This window comes from Pleuronectes platessa, chromosome 18, assembly GCF_947347685.1.
Source record: "Pleuronectes platessa chromosome 18, fPlePla1.1, whole genome shotgun sequence".
Classification (NCBI taxonomy): domain Eukaryota; kingdom Metazoa; phylum Chordata; class Actinopteri; order Pleuronectiformes; family Pleuronectidae; genus Pleuronectes; species Pleuronectes platessa.
Window position 1 is genome coordinate 16753182 of NC_070643.1, and position 23946 is coordinate 16777127.

The 23946-nt window shown below is 41.6% G+C and overlaps 1 protein-coding gene across 5 annotated transcripts; it reads left to right on the plus strand.

The window, feature by feature from the left end:
• The first annotated feature begins 505 nt into the window (after positions 1–505).
• On the plus strand, positions 506–21677 carry LOC128461819 (myocyte-specific enhancer factor 2D homolog). 5 transcript variants are annotated; one of them, XM_053446944.1, is made up of 12 exons: positions 506–750; positions 6780–7126; positions 8589–8792; positions 8962–9099; positions 10413–10626; positions 11578–11634; positions 12300–12481; positions 15529–15658; positions 15765–15951; positions 16647–16715; positions 17977–18027; positions 18563–21677. In XM_053446944.1, exons 2-12 carry the CDS (start codon positions 7073–7075, stop codon positions 19020–19022), a joined length of 1746 nt encoding a protein of 581 aa, XP_053302919.1. In that variant the 5' UTR covers positions 506–750; positions 6780–7072; the 3' UTR covers positions 19023–21677. The 5 variants fall into 5 exon arrangements, with proteins under 5 accessions (XP_053302919.1, XP_053302921.1, XP_053302922.1 ...); XM_053446946.1 differs by having other exon boundaries at positions 10416–10626; XM_053446947.1 differs by lacking the exon at positions 17977–18027.
• Positions 21678–23946: the final 2269 nt, after the last annotated feature.

The window sequence follows — 23946 nt, forward strand, 5'->3', positions numbered from 1 at the left end:
GTGCATTAAGCGTTAATGAATGTGTCTCAGTTCATTTGACACATTTTGAAACCTCTCGTGACAGATGTGTTAATACAACACATGTCGACCTGCAGAGAGGCGGCTGCTCGTGAGGCTACAACATCTGACATGATGAGAAGCGACGCTCCGATGACACGTCGGGACGATCGACAACCTTTCCCGGGGCCCGTGCGCACGTTAGCGGCGCCGAGGTGATCGCAGTCCGGGGGGAAGCACACGGCCTAGCGGACCGCGGTATGGAAAGCAGGGCAGCAACACAGCGGGGCCACGGTGACATTTTCCCCCCACATGCAAAATCATGCAAAAGGTAAATACTGAGGCGGAGTGATACAAACGCACCACTGCTACAACATGGCCGTCACCTCCGTCATGTCCTCTCTCGCAGGGGGCCCGCCCACCTCGGCAGGCAGCGCGAATTCCGATTGGCCGGCGGCGTCGCACGTCCGCTCCCCATTGGCCCGGCGTCCTGTCCGTCACGGGGGTGATGTGGATGACGTCGGTCGTTACACTGGGTTCACTGTTATCGCCCGGGTGGACAGTAGAGTTACTTCCACGTTAAAAAATTGGAATAAAATGCGGGAGGAGGATTCACGCAAACACAGACGCCGCCTCAGCGCAGTGGGTTTGTAATCAGTTCTTCGTGGACACGCGTCGGCTCCGCAGCGGAAGGTTTCCACGCGTGTTTGTGGGGGTTTTCCTTTTCTTTTTTTTTATCAGCAATATTTCAGGGTAAGTGGAGTGATACATTTCCTTCCTGCGTCTCCCCCCCCCCCCTCCTCCCCCTCGTTTGCTCAACGGTTTAAATGTCAAGTAAATAAGCCTCGCGCGGTGACTGGTTTATATCTCTCTCGAGAGGGGGGGCAGCGCTGGTTTGTATTTATACATTCGAAACAGTGTACTGGGTGCTGCAGCTCAGTGGGGCCGAGCTACGAGGAGAGGAGAGAGAGAGAGGAAGGTAATGGCTGACTCGTACAGTGGAGACTTGTGAAATGGCCTGTTGTGGAGGAGCCGCTCGTCCTGTGCATCAGCCCCGCGCACGGTGCCCCTCCAAGGAGCTCTTGGCCCAAATGAAGACACACGACCTCGACCGGCCTGTCAAACGAGACCCCCCCCCCCCCCCCCCGTCAACCACCCCCCGTCTGCAGCCAGTGGGCCTACCTCCCCCCCACCCCCACCACCTCCTCCCCTAGTCTCCAGACTTCCATCTGTCATAATGTGCACAGAATAGCTTATGAGTCCTGCTTCCACTTTGTTAACAGCAAATGTTCTTTTTAACCACACAGCAGCTCTAACGTTGTGTAATGCTATTAAGGAGATTGTAACTGTAACATGTGAGGGAGCTATTGTTCAAAAAGCCCTGCTCTGCACTCGCTCTGCTTCCCTCCAACAAGAGCCTGAAGGAAAATCATATTCTCCTGGTTTAAGTGTGTGTGTGTCTGTGTTTGTGTGTGATGAGATTTCAGTATTTAAGTAGCTAAGATTGTTTACAAAACTCTAGACACCTTCTGGTACCATTCTTCCCGATACCGATATGTATCGATACCTGGACTTTGTGTATCGGCCGGTTCGATGCCAATGCATTTAGAAATTAGTAATACTTGCATAATGTATTTTAACAGCTGCATGCTACAACCCCTGTATGGAAGTGATGGATAATAGGATCAGGTTAAACCCCTTTTGAAAAATACATATAGAGAAAGAATTTCATATAACGAGTTTGATTGTCATTACTGGAAACTCACCCACAAATTAATAGATCTCGGAATACACGACAATTACTTCATTTAAAGAGCTGTTAAAGTGCAGCCTTGTTTATGAAAATACACGTCACTGTTTTTACCTGTGGGACTTTTGGGGGGGAAATATTGCCAAGTTGCTGACATTTTTATCTCGCTCTGGCTAACGGTGCCCTACCTGAAATCACCTTTTCTTCGCTGCTCTAAGAACAGTGCATCCTAGTGGCAGTACGGTGACACTGCTGTTTTGGAGCGGCGAAGAAGATGGTATTTTCGGGAAAAGAAATTCCAGCTTTATCTGCAAATAGACAGATTTGCAAATAGACAATAGCTTGGTTGCATAGCTGTGTTTACCATAAGTATTCCTAAACATATACCCTCAAGCAACCTCTGTCAGACTCAAATTAGGCCACTGATTTGTGATTTAAACTGGATCTGTGTTTATCCAGTGTGATTTAGTTTGCTCTGCATTAGAAATTAGCAGCCATGTTTTGTGTGCGCGCGCCATCCCAGGGTAGATAGCAAAGCTGCTGGACTTAGAAGTAGGCCAGTTTGACAGAGTGATCCACCTCTGTGCGCCATCCTTACAGATGGATTCATGTCAACATCTGGATGCAGTGCAGTCCTTCTCAGTTGTGTACCAGCAGTGTGGTTATTAATAAGTTTAAAGCTAGGTTCTGCTAGTCCTGAAATGACGCCTTATTGTTTGAAATGCAGAAGTCCTGTTTCTCTGCCGGCCTCACAGCAGATGCAAGCTGCCTCAAACCCTCCCTTCCACAAAACAGTTTTATTAAAATCCTCAAAATAACAGAGTTATCGGAGCTTGCAGTTCCTCTGTGTATGACTTTGAGCTGACGAGGCTGTGAATTGTTGCCAGGATGAACAAAATTATACTGAGGTTGTCTCAAAGTCTACAGCAACAAAACCTTGAGACAGCATTCGATTCCTCTGTTGTTGGCATCATTTATAGCTTTGCAATTTTCACCTTCTCCCACTTGGTCATATAAAGTCATGGTGCTTCAACAAATAAATCAAATAATTCATAATATCAGTTGAGATGTCGTAGATGCATAATACATCAATACACATTGCAAAAAATAGAAAAGAAATTTCCCCTTTTTAGGTAAGTGAAACCAGAGAGGAGAGACCAGAAGAGATTAGATTATTAAAATGAGAGAAACTGACAGCTGTGCAAATTTACAATATAGTTCTTCCAAGTTTCATTCCTTTATGTTGGCTAAAATCTTTTATGCATGTCTAGAACCTTCATTTATTCCATTTTCACTTTGCTCGGAAACTGCATTACCTTCAACTGCTCTCTTGAGAAAGTCGGTGATAATCGTTTCCATTTTCCATTCAGACCTGTTAACAACAAGGCTCACAGGGACACTCCACTCAAAGACTTCCACAGCATTTATTGGGGAGATGTTCAATCTCAGCAACAACTGTTTCTTTTTTACAAGTTTCCTTAAGTAAAATGTTAAACCCCTATTGTCATTCTTAGCATATAGATTGACAGATTTAAATGATATGAGTGTCGGGCTCATAGAGTCACAAGAATATATGAGTGCTGTCCTGTCCATCTTTCGGAGCAGTGATTGGGCCATTAAGGCCGTCCTAAACCCTCCCATCCTCTCAGAGCTGTGGATGGTTAAACCCCACTGCAAGTCATGTTTGAGGCTCTGACCATTATTTATCTCATGGCTTTGGCCCGTTTCATTGGCTAGTGCGTAATCCGCTAAAGGTCACTGCCACTAATTACGCTACTCCAAAACAGACAGATGCCCACCCTGAGCTTGATTGTGCTCTGCTTTTTCAGAAGAATATTCAAGGGTTGCATAACCATCACTTGGATGATTCGAGGGGCTTATGTGTGGATCTTTTTTTATTTTTTTTATTTTTAACCAGTGACCAAATGCCCACCCATAGACATAATGAGGCAAACGGGTGCCAGCCAAAAGTCATTAAATTGCCGCAATTATAGTCTTCTATCTATCGTCTTCGGATTGGCTCTTTAGATTGACTTGTAGACTCTTTTCTTCTTCATCTATCTGCCTCCTGTTTGTCACAGAGTGAGCTTGGTTTGGCTGGATGCAGGCTCAGTTAAAGCCAAGCGGTGACCTCATTATCTTGGCATCCAATCAGTCCTCTGGCCAGCTTCTAATTGAGCCATCAGCGCCTTAAGGGGCAAGAGGAGGGATGAACGTGTCAATTACAGTAATGAGGGTACAACCACACAGAGGGCAGTCAGAGAGGGACGGAGGCCATACACAAGCCTTGCTGTGTCACCCCATTCTGGTTAATTCCAGCCTAATCAAAGATAATATTGTAGCCTAACAGTGGAGAAGTCAGTGGACCCAATAAGGAGGAGCGTTTCTGTAATCATTACCCCGTCTAGCAGTTGGATATTTCTATATATTTTGGGGTAATCGTTTGGAGTTGGTTCTCTAACAGTTACAGCTAATGAATGATCTGGGGTGGTGCCCAGCGCTGCTGTGAATACAGTTTTAATGTGCAAAAGTGCCATTTTGCCACAGCACACACTACATCATAGAGGGTGGTGTTAGTTTAGCAGCCTATCAGAAGCAAATGTTTGCATATAGATGTATATCAGTATTGGAACATTTTTAGTCCCTCATATCAACATCTGCCTCATGAAATCCATATCAGTTAAGATGTCTTATCTTGTTTTGACCAGAAACTCAAACGTATTCAATTTAAAACAAGATAATAGAGAAAAGCTACATAGGAGATACTCAAAGCTTGATCTTCAAAAAATTACTAAAATCATTAATCCTCTGTAATAATGGAGCACTTAGCTTAATCTTCCCGAACAACCAGAATTAGCATTGCTCTTGACAAATTCATTATCGTAGCTAAGTGTGTTATTATTATACGAATAATTGTACATTTTATCCCTATTGTCAAATTTGTTCACAGTTGTGGATTTAATAAATATGCTAAGTTGCTTTCATTAATTTGTATTCAATGCAACGTATTAACTCATTTTTTGTTTTATACATATTTTTTCAAGACACCACTGATACATGTAAAACAAGAATCCTCCGCCAAGGCCAAATAATTCAAGTGGTCTGATAAGATGATTTATTTAATTGTCATAAAGCATAGTAAAAGACGTCCTAATCCACGTCTTCATGTCTAGGCCCCGTCCCTGCACCAAGATTGGTGGAAATCAGTTTATTAGTTTTTGCTTAATTCCTCTCACAAACTATCCAGACACAAAAGTCTTGAAATATCTGTAAAACATAAATTTATAACCTCTGACAAAGTTGTTTTATCACTATTTTGGAACTTAAATAGTTTAAGACCAGTAGGCCAGTTGGCAGTGTGTAACTCAGGAGTGACCAGTTTCCTTGGTTCTCAAGGCTTCGTCATTCCTCATTGTTTTCATTTCTTGTTTAATAACCTTTACGACCTTTTACACAAGCATTAAGATGGAATTCAGAATAAAATGAATATAAAGAATACCAGGTAGTGATTCAGAGCACACACGTTGAAGGAGAGCCAAGAAGTTTGAAGCTGGTATAGCCATTAACTTCCCTCCTCTGATGCCATACGGCAGCTGAGCGTGAAGTAAACAATGGAATGTTCCACCTGACCTGTGATCACATCCACATCTGTGTTAATACTTTTAATAGTCATCCACAAACAGGTAATCATCCTATTGCCATCAATATAATTTCATTTAATTTGAACATTGATCTTTGCTTTTACACTGCAGAGCAGCCTTGTGTCATTGAATCCATTATTCCTCTTGAAGGTCTTCAGCCGCCCAAACTGAGTTTTATTCCCTGACGTCCTTTTCATGGAGAGCTCCTCTCACCTTGTCCTTAAAAAAAAGACATTGATATTTCAGTGTTGTCAGTGAATTGCCCTTAAGGGACTGAAGTATTACATTTGCGGAGTCAAAAAGTGCTGACTGTTTTCTTGTTCACATTGCGATGACTCATCTCAACTAAATCTTAGTTCCATGTAGGGCTGCAATAAATTAATTTAAGCACTGATTAACCTAACAAGTGACTAGGAAATGTTAAATGATAACTCAAAGGGTTTTGTTGAATAGCTCATTTGTATGTTATATTTATGAATCATAATTTGCTTAACCACTGACAGGTGTCATCTCACATAATTTAACTTGTCAAATGGTGAAATTAGGGAGTTCTGTTTTTTTTGCGTGCCATTGTTAGAAAAGTATAGGATGTTAAATATCTCCTAACATTTGGACCTTGGACGAGAGCCCGAGGTGGATGTTTTGGGGGCTGATGCCAATGCAAATATCAGATTCAGACTCTGGTTTTATAGGCAGACTGAAATGCTGATACCAATATGTCTATGAAATGCTCATGTTGGCAACTCTCTTCTCGGGCAACCGATAAATCGGTCAGGCTCTACTTTGGACACTTGACAGATTTGTTGTTGGAAATCAATGCTTTGGGGAGAAGGTAGGGAGTAATTTGGGTAGAGTTTGAAAAAAAGCAGAACCCTTCGATCAAATGAAAAATCTGTTTAATTGAGAGCTCTTCTCCTGGACATGTGTGCTGTATGGTGATGGTGAGCCTGAGAAAGTATTAGTACGCTGCAGTTGACCTTGAACTTTTATGTATTGCAATTGTTTGAACAGACTCATATACTGGAAGATGGAGACATAACCTGTGATTTCGGTACAAAGTGTTGACTGGATAGTTTCCTTAATCATCTGTGCCTCCCTGCCCTTATAATCAGACAGTATTGTTGTCTTCATTGTTCCCAGGATCATTTGATAGAACAGCACAGATTACTTTGTCATTGTATTATCATTTTCTCACACAGCAAAGTAATTTTTTTATGACAGAGTTAGGTAATCTGATGTAGATATTATCCATTTATTTCCCTCACATGTCATGCTTTGACATTTGTATCTCTCTCTCTTTCCTTCTCTCTCTCTCTCTCTCTCTCTCTCTCTCTCTCTCTCTCTCTCTCTCTCTCTCTCTCTCTCTCTCTCTCTCTCTCTCGCATATGCAGGAGAGCAGTGTCGTCTTTCTCGCCACAGGGGCTGCGAGCAAACGATGAACTGAGGACCTCCTCGACCCTCACACGTTTCTGCAGTCTGCACTCTTCACTCGCTGCTGTTGACCACGTTGCCTCTCCACACCTGGGCAGAGAAATGCTTGTGTGTGCCGTCCCTCTGATGAATGACCGTGCAAGTGTTTTTGGGCTGGAGTAAGAGTAGTGGTCTGCACTTCGTCCCTCAGCCTCAGAGAGGCACTTCTCTACTTGACTGACTGCGACATTTGTCTCTACAACTGCAAAGCATCATGGGTAGGAAAAAGATTCAGATCCAACGGATCACAGATGAAAGGAACAAGCAGGTGAGTCTTAATTTATCCCTCATTTCATTTCCTCTTTATGTCTGTAGCACTGAGGATTAAACAATTTTTTTTTTTAAATACCTAAAAGTTGACAGCAAGTGTCAGATTTATAAACTCGCTACGAGCCAGTGAGCATGTTGATGACGTTTCTAACACGTGACAGACACAAAACTAGAAAAATAAATATTATCAAAAAGGCTTGATGTCTGCAGCAGAATACCTAAGTCTTATTCTGCCTCCTGTAAGCTCTAACCAGGACATGGGTCATGTTAATGTGAACGCGTCTGACCCCAACAATCCCCTGCTGCGTTCTTCATATGGAAAATGTCCCGGACACAATCTTCCGGATATTTTCTGGAATTAATGTCTAAAAATGACTTTACGCTGGGGTCGAAAGGTCTGGTTCCAATTTATGACTCGACCCCAATGGATCTTGGACTCAGTTTTGTTCCGGTCTTGCACAGTTGACTTATCCTGAAGCTCCTCTATTGTTGATTTATTCATGTTTCATTGTCCCATTCAGAAATCCATATTTCCTGGAGCGAAATGTCTCAAGTACTGTAACACAGGCTGTCCTTGAGAATTTGCCTCTGTCAGTTCCATTTGTTGCTTCCTGTCCGATCACTGCAACTTCTTCACTAAATTTCGCAGCATGGAGGATGTTGGACGGGTGATTAGATGAGTCTGGCTTCTGCCAAATAGTTTGCTTTGTGTCACTTATGGAAAGTTCAGTTTCATCACACTTTGCCTCATGTTCTCAGTCCTCCGTGTTTTTTTTTTCCAGCACACTGCCATGTGTCAATTTGTTCCACAAGTGGCTTTTTTCAGTCCTTCTGCCACACAGCCCAGATTTTCGACAAGCTTCAATAATTTCTGGTCTCTTAGATAGATCAACATTTTCAGCTGTGAGCTCAGCAGCTTTGTGTACTTCTTCTTTTTTCCCCCTTGACCAAGATACTTTGTTTGCTTACTTGGGTTGAATGAGTAGTTCTAGAAAACTGTTAATTTTGCATTTTTAGGACACCAGTGTGTTTTCAATCTTTGTGCTGGCAACACAAAAACATCTCACATCAGACTGTGTGTGTTCCAGTAATGTAACTGATTATTTTGTATTAATTACCAGACTCCAGTAAGATTATTCATAGGTCATCAGCTCTTTCTTCTCTTGAATTTTCAATTTCTTTTAGATTTTTAACCATAACCCTGATTCATGTGTGAATAACAGAAAGGCTGCGCAAAGGAAAAAATATGAAAGACTAGAATAAAGACAGATGACCAGAGAAAGCTCTATAGAGATACTAAATCAGGCTTTTTACCTGAACTTTATTACCTTCAGTGAGTCTGTGGCGATACTGCAAAGCACAAAATATTTATCCTTAAATTAGTTAAGTCGACTTAACCAAAACTCATTCTTTCCCGCCCTGTCTCCTCCTCTCCATCTTTCTACGCTGTTCTTACTCAGGTGACATTTACAAAGCGAAAGTTTGGCTTGATGAAGAAAGCCTACGAGCTGAGTGTGTTGTGCGACTGCGAGATCGCCCTCATCATCTTCAACCACGCTAACAAGCTGTTCCAGTATGCCAGCACCGACATGGACAAGGTCTTACTCAAATACACAGAGTACAATGAGCCTCACGAGAGCCGGACCAATGCAGATATCATAGAGGTAAATCCATCGCTTTTCAGTACTTTTAACTTTATCGAAAAACTTATATTCCTGTCTTGCCATGTTTATATATTTCTTGCATACTTAACCATAAAACAATTCTGATACAAAAAATAAGTTCTTCACATCTTTGACTGACACTCATTACCTTTCTTTTACACTTTCGTAGACTTTGAGAAAGAAAGGCTTCAATGGTTGTGAAAGTCCAGAGCCGGACGGTGAAGACTCCATCGACCAAAGTCCCTTAAATGATGACAAGTACCGTAAAACCACAGAGGATCTGGATGTTCTCTTCAAACGCTACGGAGTAAGTCCAGCCTGCATGTGACACTTCATGTTCCTATTCTCCATACAGAGCATTAGAGATGCAAGGGTGTGGAGAAACTCTCGACAACATCGGTTTTACAGATTATACCGGACATTTTACGAGAGAGGACGTGTGTCATTGCAGTCAGCCTCACACTTGTGGTGTTACTTCACGGTGTGTGTAGATTAGACGGCAATTTTGTCGGCAACTCTCCCCTCATCGTGTGATAAGAGTCAACTATACTGTGAAGTGACTCTGCTCTGCTCCGACAGATGGTAGTTTTTCAGTTAAAGGAACTAGGCACTGCCACTGAGACGAGAAAATGAACCAATTGAGTTTAATGCCTGGAAAAAAAAGTTTTATAATTGTTGAGTGTCTGAACACTGTGTAACACGGGTAATCTCGGTAATTACTAGTCTTCTTTTCTCAATTGTAGGCTCAGACGCTTTCTGTTATTGTTCTCTGTTTGTTTGTTTAGCCACAGGAAACAACTGTTGTGAAGTTCCTCTCTTTTTTTCACACATTTAGTCACAGAGTCCTTTGCAACATGCCAGAAACTTTGGTGTTAGGTTAATCAGCCAAGTTCTTACTTCAAGTATACAATGGTCTATCTTTCTTTACTAACCAAATTCAAGAGATCCTTGTCAAAATGTTCATGTTTAAGTTAAAAGTTTGCATTTAAGAATTCACACAAAGCTATGTGTACATTAATGTGAGCTTCAATGCAAGTCCATCAAAATTACAATGCGTTGCCCAAACATGGCTTTGTGAAAGGGTTAGCTTGTAGGATGAACCTTCAGAGATGCCCCCTGAACCTGATGCTCCCTGAAGCTTTACAAAACTTTAAAGTGAGCATTGCACCTCCTGGTTTAGCAGTTCTGTCCACAAATGCAGTATTTTATTCATTGTCATCACTCTCACTGCAAAGTTAAGAGCTCTAAAATCTTCTGCACACGAGCCTCTCTCTGCACGAAATGGCCGACAGACACGTTCAGAGCTGGTGCTTTTTCATTTGACAGTCAAAGAGCCAGAGATTTCCCTCGGGAGTTGCTGGAGAACAGTTCCACGAACTAGGCCAGAGAAACGTCTCAGAATGAAATGACAATTCGTGGAGTAATGTGTAAACAAGCAACTGTTTGCTAACAAGCTCATATCAACTGATCTGTCAACAGCTTTTTTCCACTGCCACCAAGTGGACACAAATAATCAGTTAATACAGGTTCAGAGGTGAAAACAGTGATGTTGAAGAAACCTAGCAGTGACTTTTCTCACGGGTTCGACTGAAACTAAAATTCTCTCTTTCCACTTGGTAGCAGTCGACGGCTCCTCAGACCTTCTCCATGCCAGTCACAGTCCAGGCGTCCAGTCAAGGCACACTGCAATTCAGTAACCCTGGCAACGCACTGGTAACTACCTCCTATGTAACATCATCGTCTCTCACGGATACCCACCTCCTGTCACCACAGCAACCAGCTCTTCAGAGAAACACGGTGTCTCCTGGGTTGCCACAGCGACCAGCGAGTGCAGGTGAGTGCGGCAAGATTTAATTTTAAAAAAAAAATTCTAAATGTTCCCCTTTTTGTTCAGCCCTTTTTCTTCTTGTACACTATCTGAACTTAAGTCCTCCTCTTGTTTACTTCCTCAACAATAACTTTGTAATGATTGTAACCATTATTGCCAGTTGTTATTCGCTGTTGTTAGGGAACCAGGGACCTACAGTAGATATCCAGCCCCTTATCGTTACATGTAATGAGCTGAGTGAATCCTCAGGGAGCAGCGTACATTCTTTTACTGTAGACTGTTGTGGTGTGTTTGGATTTGGTGAAAAGCTACTTGCTGAACAGCACTTGAGATTTTTTTTTAATGTCCCTTCAAATGTTTTGATTATCGGTGCAAAGCTGCATCATACAAACAAGTAGCACCAGAGTAAAAGAGTGTTTTCCTGCCTCGGTCTGCTGTTCCTCGTCTCGCCTTTAAAAATGCAGAGGACTTGAATTCTTCTTAAGTCTTAAGCTTAAGTCTTCTGTTGACCTAAGTTAATATTTTTCTGGAGTATTCGAGATTCAAAGATGAACAATATGCCCTGTGAAATGCAAGATGGCAAACTGTAGCTGTGCTAAAAAAGTGCGATGTACAGTAGAGAATAATAATCAGAACAAGGGCAAAACAAATGGTTAAAATGAGATGAGATCAAAAAATGAAATATTTACACCTGGATGTCTATATTTTCTGTTTTTTTTATTTGAAACTTGTACATACACATTCACACATTCAATGGATTTCCATTGACATCTGATCTTTCGATTACATCATAAACTTATCTTAAATGCTACTTGTTGGTTTTTTATTTTTTTTATTTTACTACTACAATAGTAGAAAATCTGTCAAACACAATGTTTCAGAAAAGTAATTGACCACTGATTTGTGAGGGCTATAATAATGATAATCCTTTCTATTAATTTAATCTTTCGACAATAGGTGCTCTCCTGGGAGGTGACCTGAACAATTCAAATGGAGGATGCCCAAGTCCAGTCCGTGAGTACGATTTTATTTGTTCAGAACCTGAGCAGGTTTTATTCTTTAGCTGTTTAGTTTGTATTCATCCTAAATCTTCTCCAAGGTTCCTCCTCTGCACCAACATCTCTGATTGTGCATGTGGAATAGGCATGAATAGTCTCCAAGTGATTCCCCTCAGAATGTAGTTAGCTTTCTAGATATATTTCTAACACTATGGCTCCTGTAAAAAGAAAATTGTTTCAATTGGAATATCTTTAAGTTCTTGTTTTAAATTTTAGTTTTTGGAAAATGTGTTTGTGTACTTAATTTTACGTAATATTTAGAGTAAAAAATATTTTTTGCGTAAATACTATAGTTATTATTTGCAGAAATGTAGATATTTCATAGAGCAGATTGTATCATTTTAGAAGGATTAATATAAATCAAACCTCTCTAACACAAAGAGGTTTGAACATCATCCAGTTAGGTCTCATTAGATGTGGATTTTGCTTTCTGTTGGCTTCTCAAACACTTTGATTTCGTCCAGATTGACATTCCTTTTCATTTTAGAGCCTCTCGGAATAGATTTTTTTTTTCTTAACAATAATATGAGTGCGCACAGCGTCAGTGCCCCGCTGTCTCCATTCACCTGTTTGATTTTCCTAACGATCTCTGTCCATTCACACCTCTGTTTCCCCCGGCAGCTAATGGATACAACAGTGCCAGGGCCTCCCCAGGCCTCCTCACCGTTTCCAACGGCAACAGTCTGGGGAAAGTAGCTCCAGCCAAGTCTCCACCCCCCCCTCCCAGCCCCCAGATGGTCAACAGCCGCAAGCCAGACCTCCGAGTCATCACCTCACAGGGCGGAAAGAGCCTCATGCAGATGGTGAGCTTGTTTCTGTCTGGGTCCTTTCAGTCAACATTGAATCCTGGAAATAATGACACTTTTTATTGGATTTAACTGGTCTCACCTCTGTTAAAAAGCTCAGTTGGCTGAGATTGTTAAAAACTAATGATAACAGAGTGAATCATATCTGAACCTAAAACCCTGAAGATTAGATCGGAAACATTACGAGTTAGACGATGACATTTTGAACTGAGAGTGAAATGAAAATCAAGAATTGGTTTGAAGGTTAACTTTGTGTTAGAGGCTGTTTGCCATCATTTTTATGCTTTTTACATTTAAGATTTCTGCTGCATACTTGAGGTTCAGCATCTCATTATTTACTCTGGCAAAGTTTGTAAAGTCTTGGGTGAATCATCAGCTCCCACTGACATACTGAAGTCTTTGAACTAAAGTCTTTGACTTTGTCATAACCACCAAAAGATCATGAAAACTTTTTTCAGTAGAGATTAAAAATTCATTTTTGACGTTGGAAACAGAATTTGTTTGCTTCACTGGAGGTTTAAAAAAAATCACACAATACTAAGCTGTTGTTATCAAGTTTAATCTATATTTTTTATTCGTGCAATGGATCAAATGATGATTGTTGTCTCGTCTTTTTAACGATTCAATTGAGAATTTGCTTACAAACCTGGATCAGAGTTGTAACCCTGTCTGTTACCGCCCTTTGCAGACAGATGATGAGCTGGAATTGGTAAACGAGGTGATTTTTCCTGATGTCAGTCACTCGCATGAATCGATGATTATCGACTGTCCACACATTTTTAGCATGGTTACGAAACTGTACAAGATCTTGTCATTGTTTTTGGTTTTGCTCCACTGACATCTCTTGAGGAAGTCTTCAGTTTGTGGTTCCCACCTTGACTGCATGTCGTTCAGGGGTCATGGTTGTTTTGTTTTGTAGAGTTGGGATCGTGATCTTCTCAGAAAAACGTAGAAAGGTTTATGTCATACAGACCTTGAGAATTGTCCTTGAGTGTTCATCAGTTTTCAACAAGGCACATTTCCTTCATCAAATGATACCACTGAAAGCATGGGTGTCCTTTCACTTGGCATCGTGGAGCGAAGTGCCACAGAGCATGTTCCCCTGTTCACTGACACTCACACCGACTCTCATTCTCACCATCACTTAGAGACGTTTCAAACTGGAATTACATTAAAGGCATTTTACTCAATCTTCTGCTGCAGTTGCATCTTAAATATTTTACAACAAAAAACTTAAAAATAAAGCCAAATCTTTAGTTACAGCTTTCTAAACTTGCTACTTTTTAATATTTTACCATTCCTTGTGCTACAAAATATTCTTATTCACAATAAAAAAATATTACAAATTAAATCAGAATCACATAAAACAACTTAGTGAGTGAGTTTTCCAGTAAAATCTAATTTTCATGTAAGATGAATTTACTCGGAGAGAGAGAGGTGGAGGATGGCGGGGGCTGATTTCAGCTGCTGGTGCCGCATGATTGTCATTTCTCGTACAATTCCACTCAAGGTTGTCAGGTAAGAATCTCATTTTCCACAGGATAGTGATTCATTTTCATCACCCTCACCCAGCCGCCCTCCCTCACTTCTTCACAGAGGCAGTTAATTGAATCTTGCCCTTCTCTCCAGTCTAACGTCCCCCCCCTCCTCTTCCCTCTCGGCAGCGTAACACTCATAACTCTGGCCCAATGTTTCCTCTCAGGATGATCAGTCTCACAATATATGAGTAATTCCAGAGCAGAATTATTGCATTTTTGGCCTTTTATATGCAGACCTTTTGTTGTTTTTTTCCTCTTACAAAGAACCTCATTTTGCTTTTATCTGTGATATAACTCAGCCGAAGCAGGCTCTGGTGTATTGTGCTTCTTCTGAGATTTGTGTCTTCCAGGAGCATTACATCATAATTAAACCTCACAGTAACAGTTGCACAGATCTAGAGGCGTGTCTGTTGCAGCTGTTTAGGAGAATCACTGAATATTTTGTCATCTAAATGTCTGACTTAATGTACAAACACTGAGCAGGCAGCAGCTTTGACCCCCGTTAGCCTTCTCTTAGACTGAAGGATTGAGACATTAAAAAGTAAGCATTGTTGAGAGCAGCCAGGCAGGAGTACTGTAAAGCCTTTAGTGACATCCACTGGAGAAACATGAGATCAGCTGCACACTCACTTACGAGTTCAACTAGATCCTGCAGTTGCAAAAAAGCAAACCAGTCACTTCCAGCTTGTTTTACGCTTGAACAACTGGAGAATTACTATTTACTTCAGTAAATTAATCTAAGTTTAGTGTGAAATGTTGTCAATCTCAGGAAAGTTGTGCCAAAAATATAGTGTGTATTGTGCAGTATAATAGATTTATACTAGTATTCTAGCTGAAATAATTGATAAATTAGTCAGTCAACAGAAAATGTATCCAAAAGAGGCTTCTAAGTTGGTGCCTTTGTTTCTATTATTTCACCGTGGACATTTCATTTAATTTATTTCTGAAGGTAAATGTGGTCTTGGAATTCAGAGTTACCAACAGCTCACCTTGTTGGGCTCTCCCACTTTCACACTTAATCCTGTCCCATCAAATAAAGGCTATAATGCCCAGGAAATATCTTTTTAAAAGGATTAAAGTTATTATATACACATTTAGATGATGGAACTAGTACAAAAGTACTATCGGGACCATCGTTGGGGTCTTTCAAAATGTAAAACTTAATCTAAAATACTTAATTTTAAAAGGATGCAACTTTTGAAAAATGACTCTACCCTAATACATACGTGAATTGCCTTTAATGTAAAGTCTCCACAGCGTTTATGGCTCAAAACAAGCAAAGTGTTTTTGATGCATGTCATCACAAACCTTCTGATAATAAATCCATTTGCGTCTGAGATTTACTTGACTTGGTAAATCATTTTGAATCCAGCCATTAGCTCATTGTCATTCCCAGCATGTCGGAATTTACATTTTTGAAGTCTTAGCTTTTAGCTTTTGTTAGCATCTGAAAGTTGGTCCTTTAGGTTTCTGCGGGGTTTAATATGTCACTGACCTCTCTGGCAGAACGCCCAGCGGCTGGCGGCCGGAGCCCAGGGGGCACAAACCCTCACCACGCCGGTGGTCTCAATAGCCACACCGAGCCTCCTGGCACAGGGGCTGCCCTTCTCCGCCATGCCCACGGCGTACAACACAGGTGAGCTCAACATCCTGTACGAGCTCAGGGAGCGAACATGCACTTTTAGCTAAATGAGAAATCAAGAGTTTTGTTGTTTTGGTTCTTTTGTCCTTCATGCTCTCAGAGTACCAGCTGACCAGCGCGGACATCACCGCTTTACATGCTCTGGCGTCTCCTGGTGGCTTGTTGCCGACTTCATGGCAGCAGCAGGCTATTTCCCAGCAACCGCAGCAACAGCAGCAACAACAGCAAACACAGCAACAGCAGCAGCAGCAGCAGCAACTTAATCTTGCATCACTCAGCAACTTGGTGTAAGTCCATTCTTTCATTTCTCATCCATGCAACTTCAAACCTGGTTTTTGAAAAGCTCCCTCTCCTCCGGTGCTGGGGATGACGTTGGTGGCGGTGGTGGAGATTAAAGCAGCTCTCTGTCTTTTTCCTCTTAACGCTGAAACACTTTACTACTGACCCTCCCAGGCAGCGTGCATGATCTCCATACCATGACCTGATATGCAAGCAATTCACATCCCTCTCTCAAGTGAATTGGTCTCTTCACCAGCATCTGACCATCTCAGCGCCTTCATAACATCAATCTGAACACAAATCAGTTTTTCTGGAGTTGATGGACTTCAGCAGGACGCAGGTGCAGGGTTTGGAGGAGAAAGAGAGAATGTGTCAAAGTAAAAAGCAGAACAATACAAACAAATAAATAAACAGGTTAACTGGTCCAAACCTTAAACACGGCTCATGCATGGACTATTTCTTTAAATTCTGTGAACTTCATAAAGGTTTACACAGTTTGGAAGTTTGACCTCCTTGCTCTTATTAAGGCCCTGTTCAAACCCTTTTCTCAGTCAGACCTGATTAGATAACTGAAGTCTGTGCTCAGCAGTTGAGAACATTGTTTAGTGCAGCATCAGCGTGAGGAGGCGCTGCTGGTTTCCTTTTGGGTTTCGGTGGCGTGAACACCAGATCCTTGAAGTGTGTTCTCTCCTCTTGTCCACAGCATGTGGGGCGTGGACAAACAGAGCAGCGAGCTGTGTAGCCAGGTGTCCAGTCTGGCTGCCAATCTGAGGTGAACAGCCACTACTAGTGTGTTCGTATGTGAAATGTCATGACCTTGTCTGTAGGGGGGGTTGGGTGCCACTTTTTGAAAGGCTTGTGCCATAATGGCAGCTTATACCTCTCATTTAGTAACTAGGGCCAGGAGAATTTCAGTAATAGCTCATAATAGAAATCACTTTTTCATTTACATTTGATTTTACTGTAGTAATGAAACTAAGTTTAATGTTATCTTATCTTTATCATTTTAAAGGATATTCATACTCTTAAATAAAATAAAAATGCAGTTCTTTATAAGTGTGGCCACTATATATTCAGTAAGTCAGGCTTTTTACAATTTAGCATTTTATATTATCTTAGCTGTTTATATGATTTATTCAACTTTAGGGTTATGGATATATTTTAATGTAACAGCATAATAATTTGAGCAATTTTAAGGTAAACTGTGAATTACTACTGTTAGTGAAGTAAAGTTAAATTTGATACATAGAAACTGTCCATTAGTCACGACTACAGTGTATTTGATAATTTAATAATCCAAACTAAACCAATTAATGCAGTAAACATACTTAGCAGTGGTTACGTATGAATATTTCAGTTTTTTATCTATTTGTGTAGTCAAATCATTTTATATCCCCTGTTATCAGATACCAAACCTTTTCCCTTATTTCCCTCCCTCCGTTTTCACGCAGCAGCACCTGCAACATGCACAAGTACAGTGGCCTCTAAGGACCAAACACATGCAAGAAGAAAAGCCCAGTGCTCAAAATCATGAAATGCTGCAAATGCTTATATCAGCACAAACAAAGAGTAATGTACTCTGAAATTAGAAACCGTACAAATACATCATTTTTATGCTCGGTCTTTTATTTCTTTCTGTCTTAAGGGGAAAGATTCAGTACATTTGCTGGAGAAAGTTTGTCCTAGTTGTTGACATTTTTGCATGTACTCTTGTGTGCAGTTTGATCCTTAAGGGCCACCGTACACACTATTTACAAAGGCAGAAGTAGAAAAGATCCCCACTGTCCTGATTGATGAGTTTAATCTCCTGCTTGTGGATCAGAAAACCACATTTATCACATCTGGATTTTCAGTAAAACTTGAACCAGAACCCGGCAGTTTAGTTTCTTTGTGTTCCTCAGTCATTTTGTAACATTATTGCTGTTGTTGACGAAATCTTTGCTCGCAATAATGTTTCACACTTTTCTCCACACATGCCTTCTAATCCACGTCTTCCCTTTTGATTTGGGTTGCAACATTTTTTCTCCCCACAGTGTTGGCTCTCCGTCCAACCTGCTCTTGGGTAGAGATGAGTGGTTGGGCCGGTACTGTATCACACTTCCTTTTTCCTGTGTGTCTGTGCGCTTTTGGCTGCTCCCCCTTCCCCCCCCCCCCCCTCTCCCTTACCAAAGCATGTGTGGGGGGCTGTTTGCAGTCAAACAGGAAAGAGACCTAGTTCCGGTTTCCGCCATTTTCTCTAACCCCGAGATTATCTTCTGTTTATCATTTGTAGTTTGTTCACATCATGGCTGACTCACGGCGAATCACCCTGTCACACCAATCATTTCACGCTTCCTGGGCTGTTCTGTCGATCTGTTGGGAGCAGTGGGGGTGTTTACTTCTGCTTTGAAGAGGCTCAGAACTGACTGGGCTGTTGAATAATTGAGTGTGGCTTTTCCCTGTCGGTGCTGTGCCTTGTAATGTTGGTTTTTGTCTCGATGCGAGTCGCTTTCCAGCTTCTTATACAACTTTGTCAAGTCGTTAATCATCTGTCTGTTTTTTGTCCTCACCTTTCCTCTTTGCTCTGTCCCGTATCTTCCATTTTCTTCCCCTCTCTGTCCTCCGTGATTTTGTTCCCAGGCCGGTGACCCATATACCTCAAGGCGCCATGCTGACCGTCAACACCAACTCCAGCGTGAGCATCAAGTCGGAGCCCGTCTCGCCTGGTCGTGATCACGGCAGCGCCTGCTCTCTTCCCTCCTCCAACACACCGTCCTCGACTTCAGGGGGAGCCATCCTGACCGCACCGCCTCAGTACCCCGGCTCCCTGCTGTGCCTGGAGCCCCCGACCGGCCGCTCGCCTGCGAACAGCGTAAGCAGCAACGCCAGCTCCTTTGAAGGCAGCGATCGCGACGACACCGGTACAGCCGGCGGCGGCGGCCCTGGAGGTGCAGGCGGAGGCGGTGGCTCTACGGGTTCAGCAAACCGCTCCATGCCGCCGGACTTCAGCTCCTCGGCTGATCTCCTCAGGGTGTCGAACGATCCGGAGCAGGAGGGAGGAAACGTGAAGCGCATGAGATTGGACACCTGGGTCACATAGATGCACCGTTTCTCTGCACACCCCCCCTCCCCCCCTGTGAAGTTATGGTGACACTTAAACACCCACAGCACACACACCCACTCATCCTTACACCCCCACTGCCCTCACCCACGCTGCCATGTGATACTATCCACATGCATCTGCCTCTTTCCAGAATTACACCACTCACCTGCGTCACCCAGACTTATGAGGCTTTGCCAAAATAAGAAAAAAACATTAAAAAAAATAAAATAAAAATCTCGCTCTGAGTGAAGGAAGGACTGTTTAGTGCTCTGCTGGATATTTAGAGCCCTTGAATAGAGGCACAGTAGATTTTAAAGCCTTCTTGCTTGAATGGACTCCCGTATAGTAACTTCTTTTTGTTAGAAACAAGGCACTTAGCCTTTCAATCTGACTTGACCGTAAAAATATTCCTCTTTCACTCGCTTTCTGCATCACCTTCATGTATTTACATTGAGATCTGCTGCATTGTTCTCAATATGATCCCGTGGCTTGTCAACGCGATAGGACTTCTGCTGTACGACTCGCCACTTCCTGCTTCTTTGAAATCCGCTGGGATTGTGTGCTGTCCATTCTTCAGTAAGGCACTTGTAAACTGCACTATTGGAAATAACTTAATCCGGACACCTTGAGGACTGAGCATCTGTGTGACACTAAACAGACTCAAACAGGGACCCTAGGTGAGAGTTTTACCGAGGCAGGCCCGAGCACTCAAGTGGCACTTTGCAGCCGTGGAGTCGAGCACTTTGCCCGAGTGCCAATATCAACCTCTCTGTAGGAATAAGACAAAAATGCCAAAAGCCTCTTGCACGCGGTGCGGGGACACTGACGAGTGATCACTCACGAAAACCGGCGAGAACTAGAAACTGTTGATGCTTTTCAAGCGTTGAATTTGTCGTCACTCTCTCCTCAGACTGAGCGCTCCACCCGTCCTCTCACTCATCGCCTCTGGAGCTCAGCTGGAAATTGTTGCACCAGATCTCCAGCCACAGTCCCTCAGCTTATTGCCGGGAGTAGACGCCATCCAGTTAAAAGCATAGTACAAGTTTTCTGAGCCTCTGGTGGCTTTTTTTCGAGGTAGGGAAGTATTTGGTTCCTTCAGTCCAAGTGTTCTTTATCTGTTGGTATTTAAAAAGAAAAATCTGTTTTGAAGGTCTGTTGGTCGTCCAGAAGTAGGAATTCTGACTTTGTATAAAAATCACTCCTTATACAAAAAGCTTTGATGTCCTCTCTAGCTCTCTATAGCTCTCCTTAGCTCTTTGCTGTGTTTCGAAAAGTGAAAGGAAAAATACATTTTCTATATTTCTACCGCTTCAGTTGGCGACAAAGTACGATAGCTTTTCAGCTTCAACGACGTGTATGTACATATGAATATATTTGCATAGACTTTGCTAGGTATCCCTAAAAACAAGCAATGTGTTGATTCTCAGTGGATCTGTTTGCATATACGAGTGTGACTTTGATCTGTTTTGAGCTACGGTGCAGGGGCTACGCCACGCCAGGTAGTGCTGGTGGATCAGACGTGTTTCAGTAAACCTATTTTATGCTAGTGTTGGTGGTGTGTGCACTTTGTGTCTCTCACTCACAGAGGCCTGCTTGGTTGTGGTGTCATCATATTCTCCCGCCACCCCCCCGCCCTTTTTTTAAAAACCCACCAAAAGTAAAAGTATCCACCTTAACATGAAGTCATCATTACGACACTGCCATTCACGTATCGTGTACTTAAAGAGGTAATACACACAAACACTTTGCTCGACGGAATCACGTTTAATCTTTTCCACATTAACCAGACACAGATTTTTTGCCTTTTTTCACTTTGAAGTTAAGTCAAGAAGTTGGCTAATAAGTGCTGTGTTTGTTGTTCAATTGTATATTTTATAGTACAAATTAGTTTTGTCTGAACCATTTCAAGTTTATGTACGAGTGTGTGAGTGTGTGTGTGTGTTCACAGGATGTTTATACGTAGAAACAGGAAGTCTCCCTCCCCCCCTCGAGTTGACGCTCTCGGTGCAGACTGTTTGCGTCGGCTGGTGTTAGTTGACTGTTGATTATCTACTTAGGCAATGCTACACTTTTAAATGTGTGTGTGTGTGAAATGATGCTCCGCAGTGCAGAGAGTGGAACCACAGAGGCTGGGGGTCAGTGGAGGATATCACCTCGACCTGTGACCTTTTCACGCCAGTCGATGTTTTCCATGATCAGCTTATTTCTCCGTCCTTCACGCAACAGCTCATTTCAGGTCATTAGTGTTCTTCTTCTGTCAATCAGCACTGGAAAACAATTCAACCAACTCTTTCTAAAAACCAAAACCTCATGTTGGAGACTATTTAACGTTTGAATTGTTAAAGGAACTTTAGGGAAACTCACTTTCTTCCCTAGAGTTTGACGAGAAGCTGAAGCTACAGCAGACTGTTAAATCAGCAGGAAACCGGCAACAAACCCACCTATCAAGTCTGAGGCTGACGTCTAATGCTGCATTCATGTTCTATCACTGAGACCATAATCACCAGCAATCAGGTTGGAACATATAGAACAAATTTGAAGGGCATTTAGATTATATTAATAGTCAAAGAAGATGTGAGCTAAAGGGCATTTTCCATCCACTAATCCATCCTAATGCAAATATTAGGATTTGGGTGTATAAAAATACAGAAACAGTTTTGTTTGCCCCTAGTGGTGACATTTTAAAGAAGCGTCTTATAATTATGATGTTTTCAAAAAATGTCCCCTCTCAGTTAAAGATAGATTCTGGTATAACTATAAAAATCTTATCTTTACTCTTCAAAGAGCCTCTAAGAGGAAACCTGTTGGAGAAGGAGGGAGAACATTTAAGAGGCTTAAGAGTTTCTTAATCAGAAGAAGAAGAGAAGAATTGAGAATGTATATTTTAACGTGGATGGAAACGCACCATTTCTGACAGTGATGATATTTTCCTCTTGGTGAAAACTACAAAGCTAATGTTGATCAAACGTTATATTGAAATTAAATCCAACATGAACTCTCATTCAATCGATTCAGTTCATTTTAAAAAAGGTGCTAAACATAATGTTGTTTTAAATACATGAACTCACAACAGTAGCTAATTTAAGCTATTAAAAAGACATTTGGAACGACATGAGGGACGAGGAACAAACCTCTCGTCAAACTTCTCGGCATTAAAGTGAATTCTGAATTGTTTCCCCGAAGTGTCAAACTATTCCTAAACTTGAAAGATTCGCCTGCTGAGCGGCTCCAGCCCTCACGCAGCCGACGAGCTCCTCTGCTACTACGCCGCTCATTTGCATTTTAAACCAGTTCATTTCCATGGAAACTCCCAGTGGGCGCTGATGGTTGACTGAAATGTGACACCACACTGATCGGCTCTATCCTCCTGCCGCTCGCAGGTTCGCTCATGTACAATAAGGTTCTGTCAGATCTAGCAGTGTAGTCACGAGACAATCTATATGAGAAATGAAAAACCTGCACCCTGTTACTTGTCGTGTACAATGTTTTTTAGAATCTCACTATTTTTGGATTTAATTTGTGCTGGTGACAGTTCCATTGTCTATTATTATTATAATGATATTATTATGGAGCTTTTATTTTATTGCTATTTTGTGTAGGATAGCCAAACTGTTTTTATTTTTCTCTCTATTGCGTTTACCTTTCTTATCATAAACATATAGTACTGGTTTCCTTTTTTGAAACAACTTGCTGAAGATTGCACGATCAGTTATTGTGGTATTAGCAAATGCAATGAAGGAAGGAAATACCAGTTAAATGCTGCAGTTTTAATTAAGATATAGAATATATTTATAAAGAAGAAAAAAAAAACGAGAGAAAACAACTGAAATTGGTAAATCATGAAATTGGAAACATGTAAATGCATGGGACACAGGTAACAAGTAAAGTCATGTTACGTACAGTAAAGATAAAGGACATGCATCACAAATGAGTTTTCAAAGGACTCAGAATAATGTAGCATATGAAATACTAAAGATGAAATTTATAGCTAATATATTGTGTTGAGCTAGTCCGCTTTGGGTTTTTGTTGTAAAGAAGATATTTCTTTTTGTTGTTTTTTGAGAATGATAAACAGTTTGTGTATATTTTCATATACAAAGTATGCACTGATATGTAATTGAAATTCTATACCGCTTTTACAAAAAGTGTTTGTTGTACCAAAGTATCCAAGTCCCTTGAAACCTTATCCTTTTTGCGTATGTTTTACCGTATTTTATATATTAAATAGACAAATTGAGTGAAATGAACTTGAATCTGTGGTTTGTTTTCTTCTCCCACACGAAAGAGGCTTTTATTGTGTAACCTCCTTTTTCAAGGTAATAAAAAGTCCCCAACGAGGAACGACTGGTAAATACAAGTCAAATCTCTTTCAGCTTTCTCCTCTCAATCTTCTTCTGTTGTCGCAGTTTGTACGATGAAGCTTCATTTCTCACATTCAAGGATATAAAGAAACGACCAGATTGGATCTGTGTTCCATTATTTATTCTGACTTCCTCTCACAATGTTCAAGAAACAGGTTAAAACATTTTTTTTTATTCTGCCGCTCTCTACGGATCCAGTCCAACATTTGATGGATTCCCTCTTGTTCATGTTTCATTCATCGGGGCTGAGAGGGAACCAGTGGATCTGAGCTCAGTGAAACTAATCTGATGACTTTGCTGTGAACCGTCAGTTCCTTTGTTTCTGTGGGTTTGTTATGTTTGTTGATGTCACATATTTGTGGTGTCCGTCTTTCTTCCTCATCCTCAGCCATGACTCAGCAGTTGTTGTCTTTCAGGACCGGCTGCATTTTGTGGCTCAGACGAGTTGATGATGTTGAAACTTGACTCATGAGTCAACATCTCAGAGGAGACAGAGTCGCCACTTCAACTCAAATATAATGACTCACTAAGTTTCTCATGTCTGAGGGAAAGATCACCCG

Excerpts from the sequence above, each read along its gene's own strand:
- LOC128461819 (XM_053446944.1), top strand. The coding sequence starts at position 7,073 with ATGGGTAGGAAAAAGATTCAGATCCAACGGATCACAGATGAAAGGAAC. Across the intron at positions 15,659-15,764 it reads GCCCACGGCGTACAACACAG|AGTACCAGCTGACCAGCGCG; the intron begins GTGAGCTCAACA and ends TCATGCTCTCAG. Across the intron at positions 18,028-18,562 it reads AGAGATGAGTGGTTGGGCCG|GCCGGTGACCCATATACCTC; the intron begins GTACTGTATCAC and ends TTTTGTTCCCAG.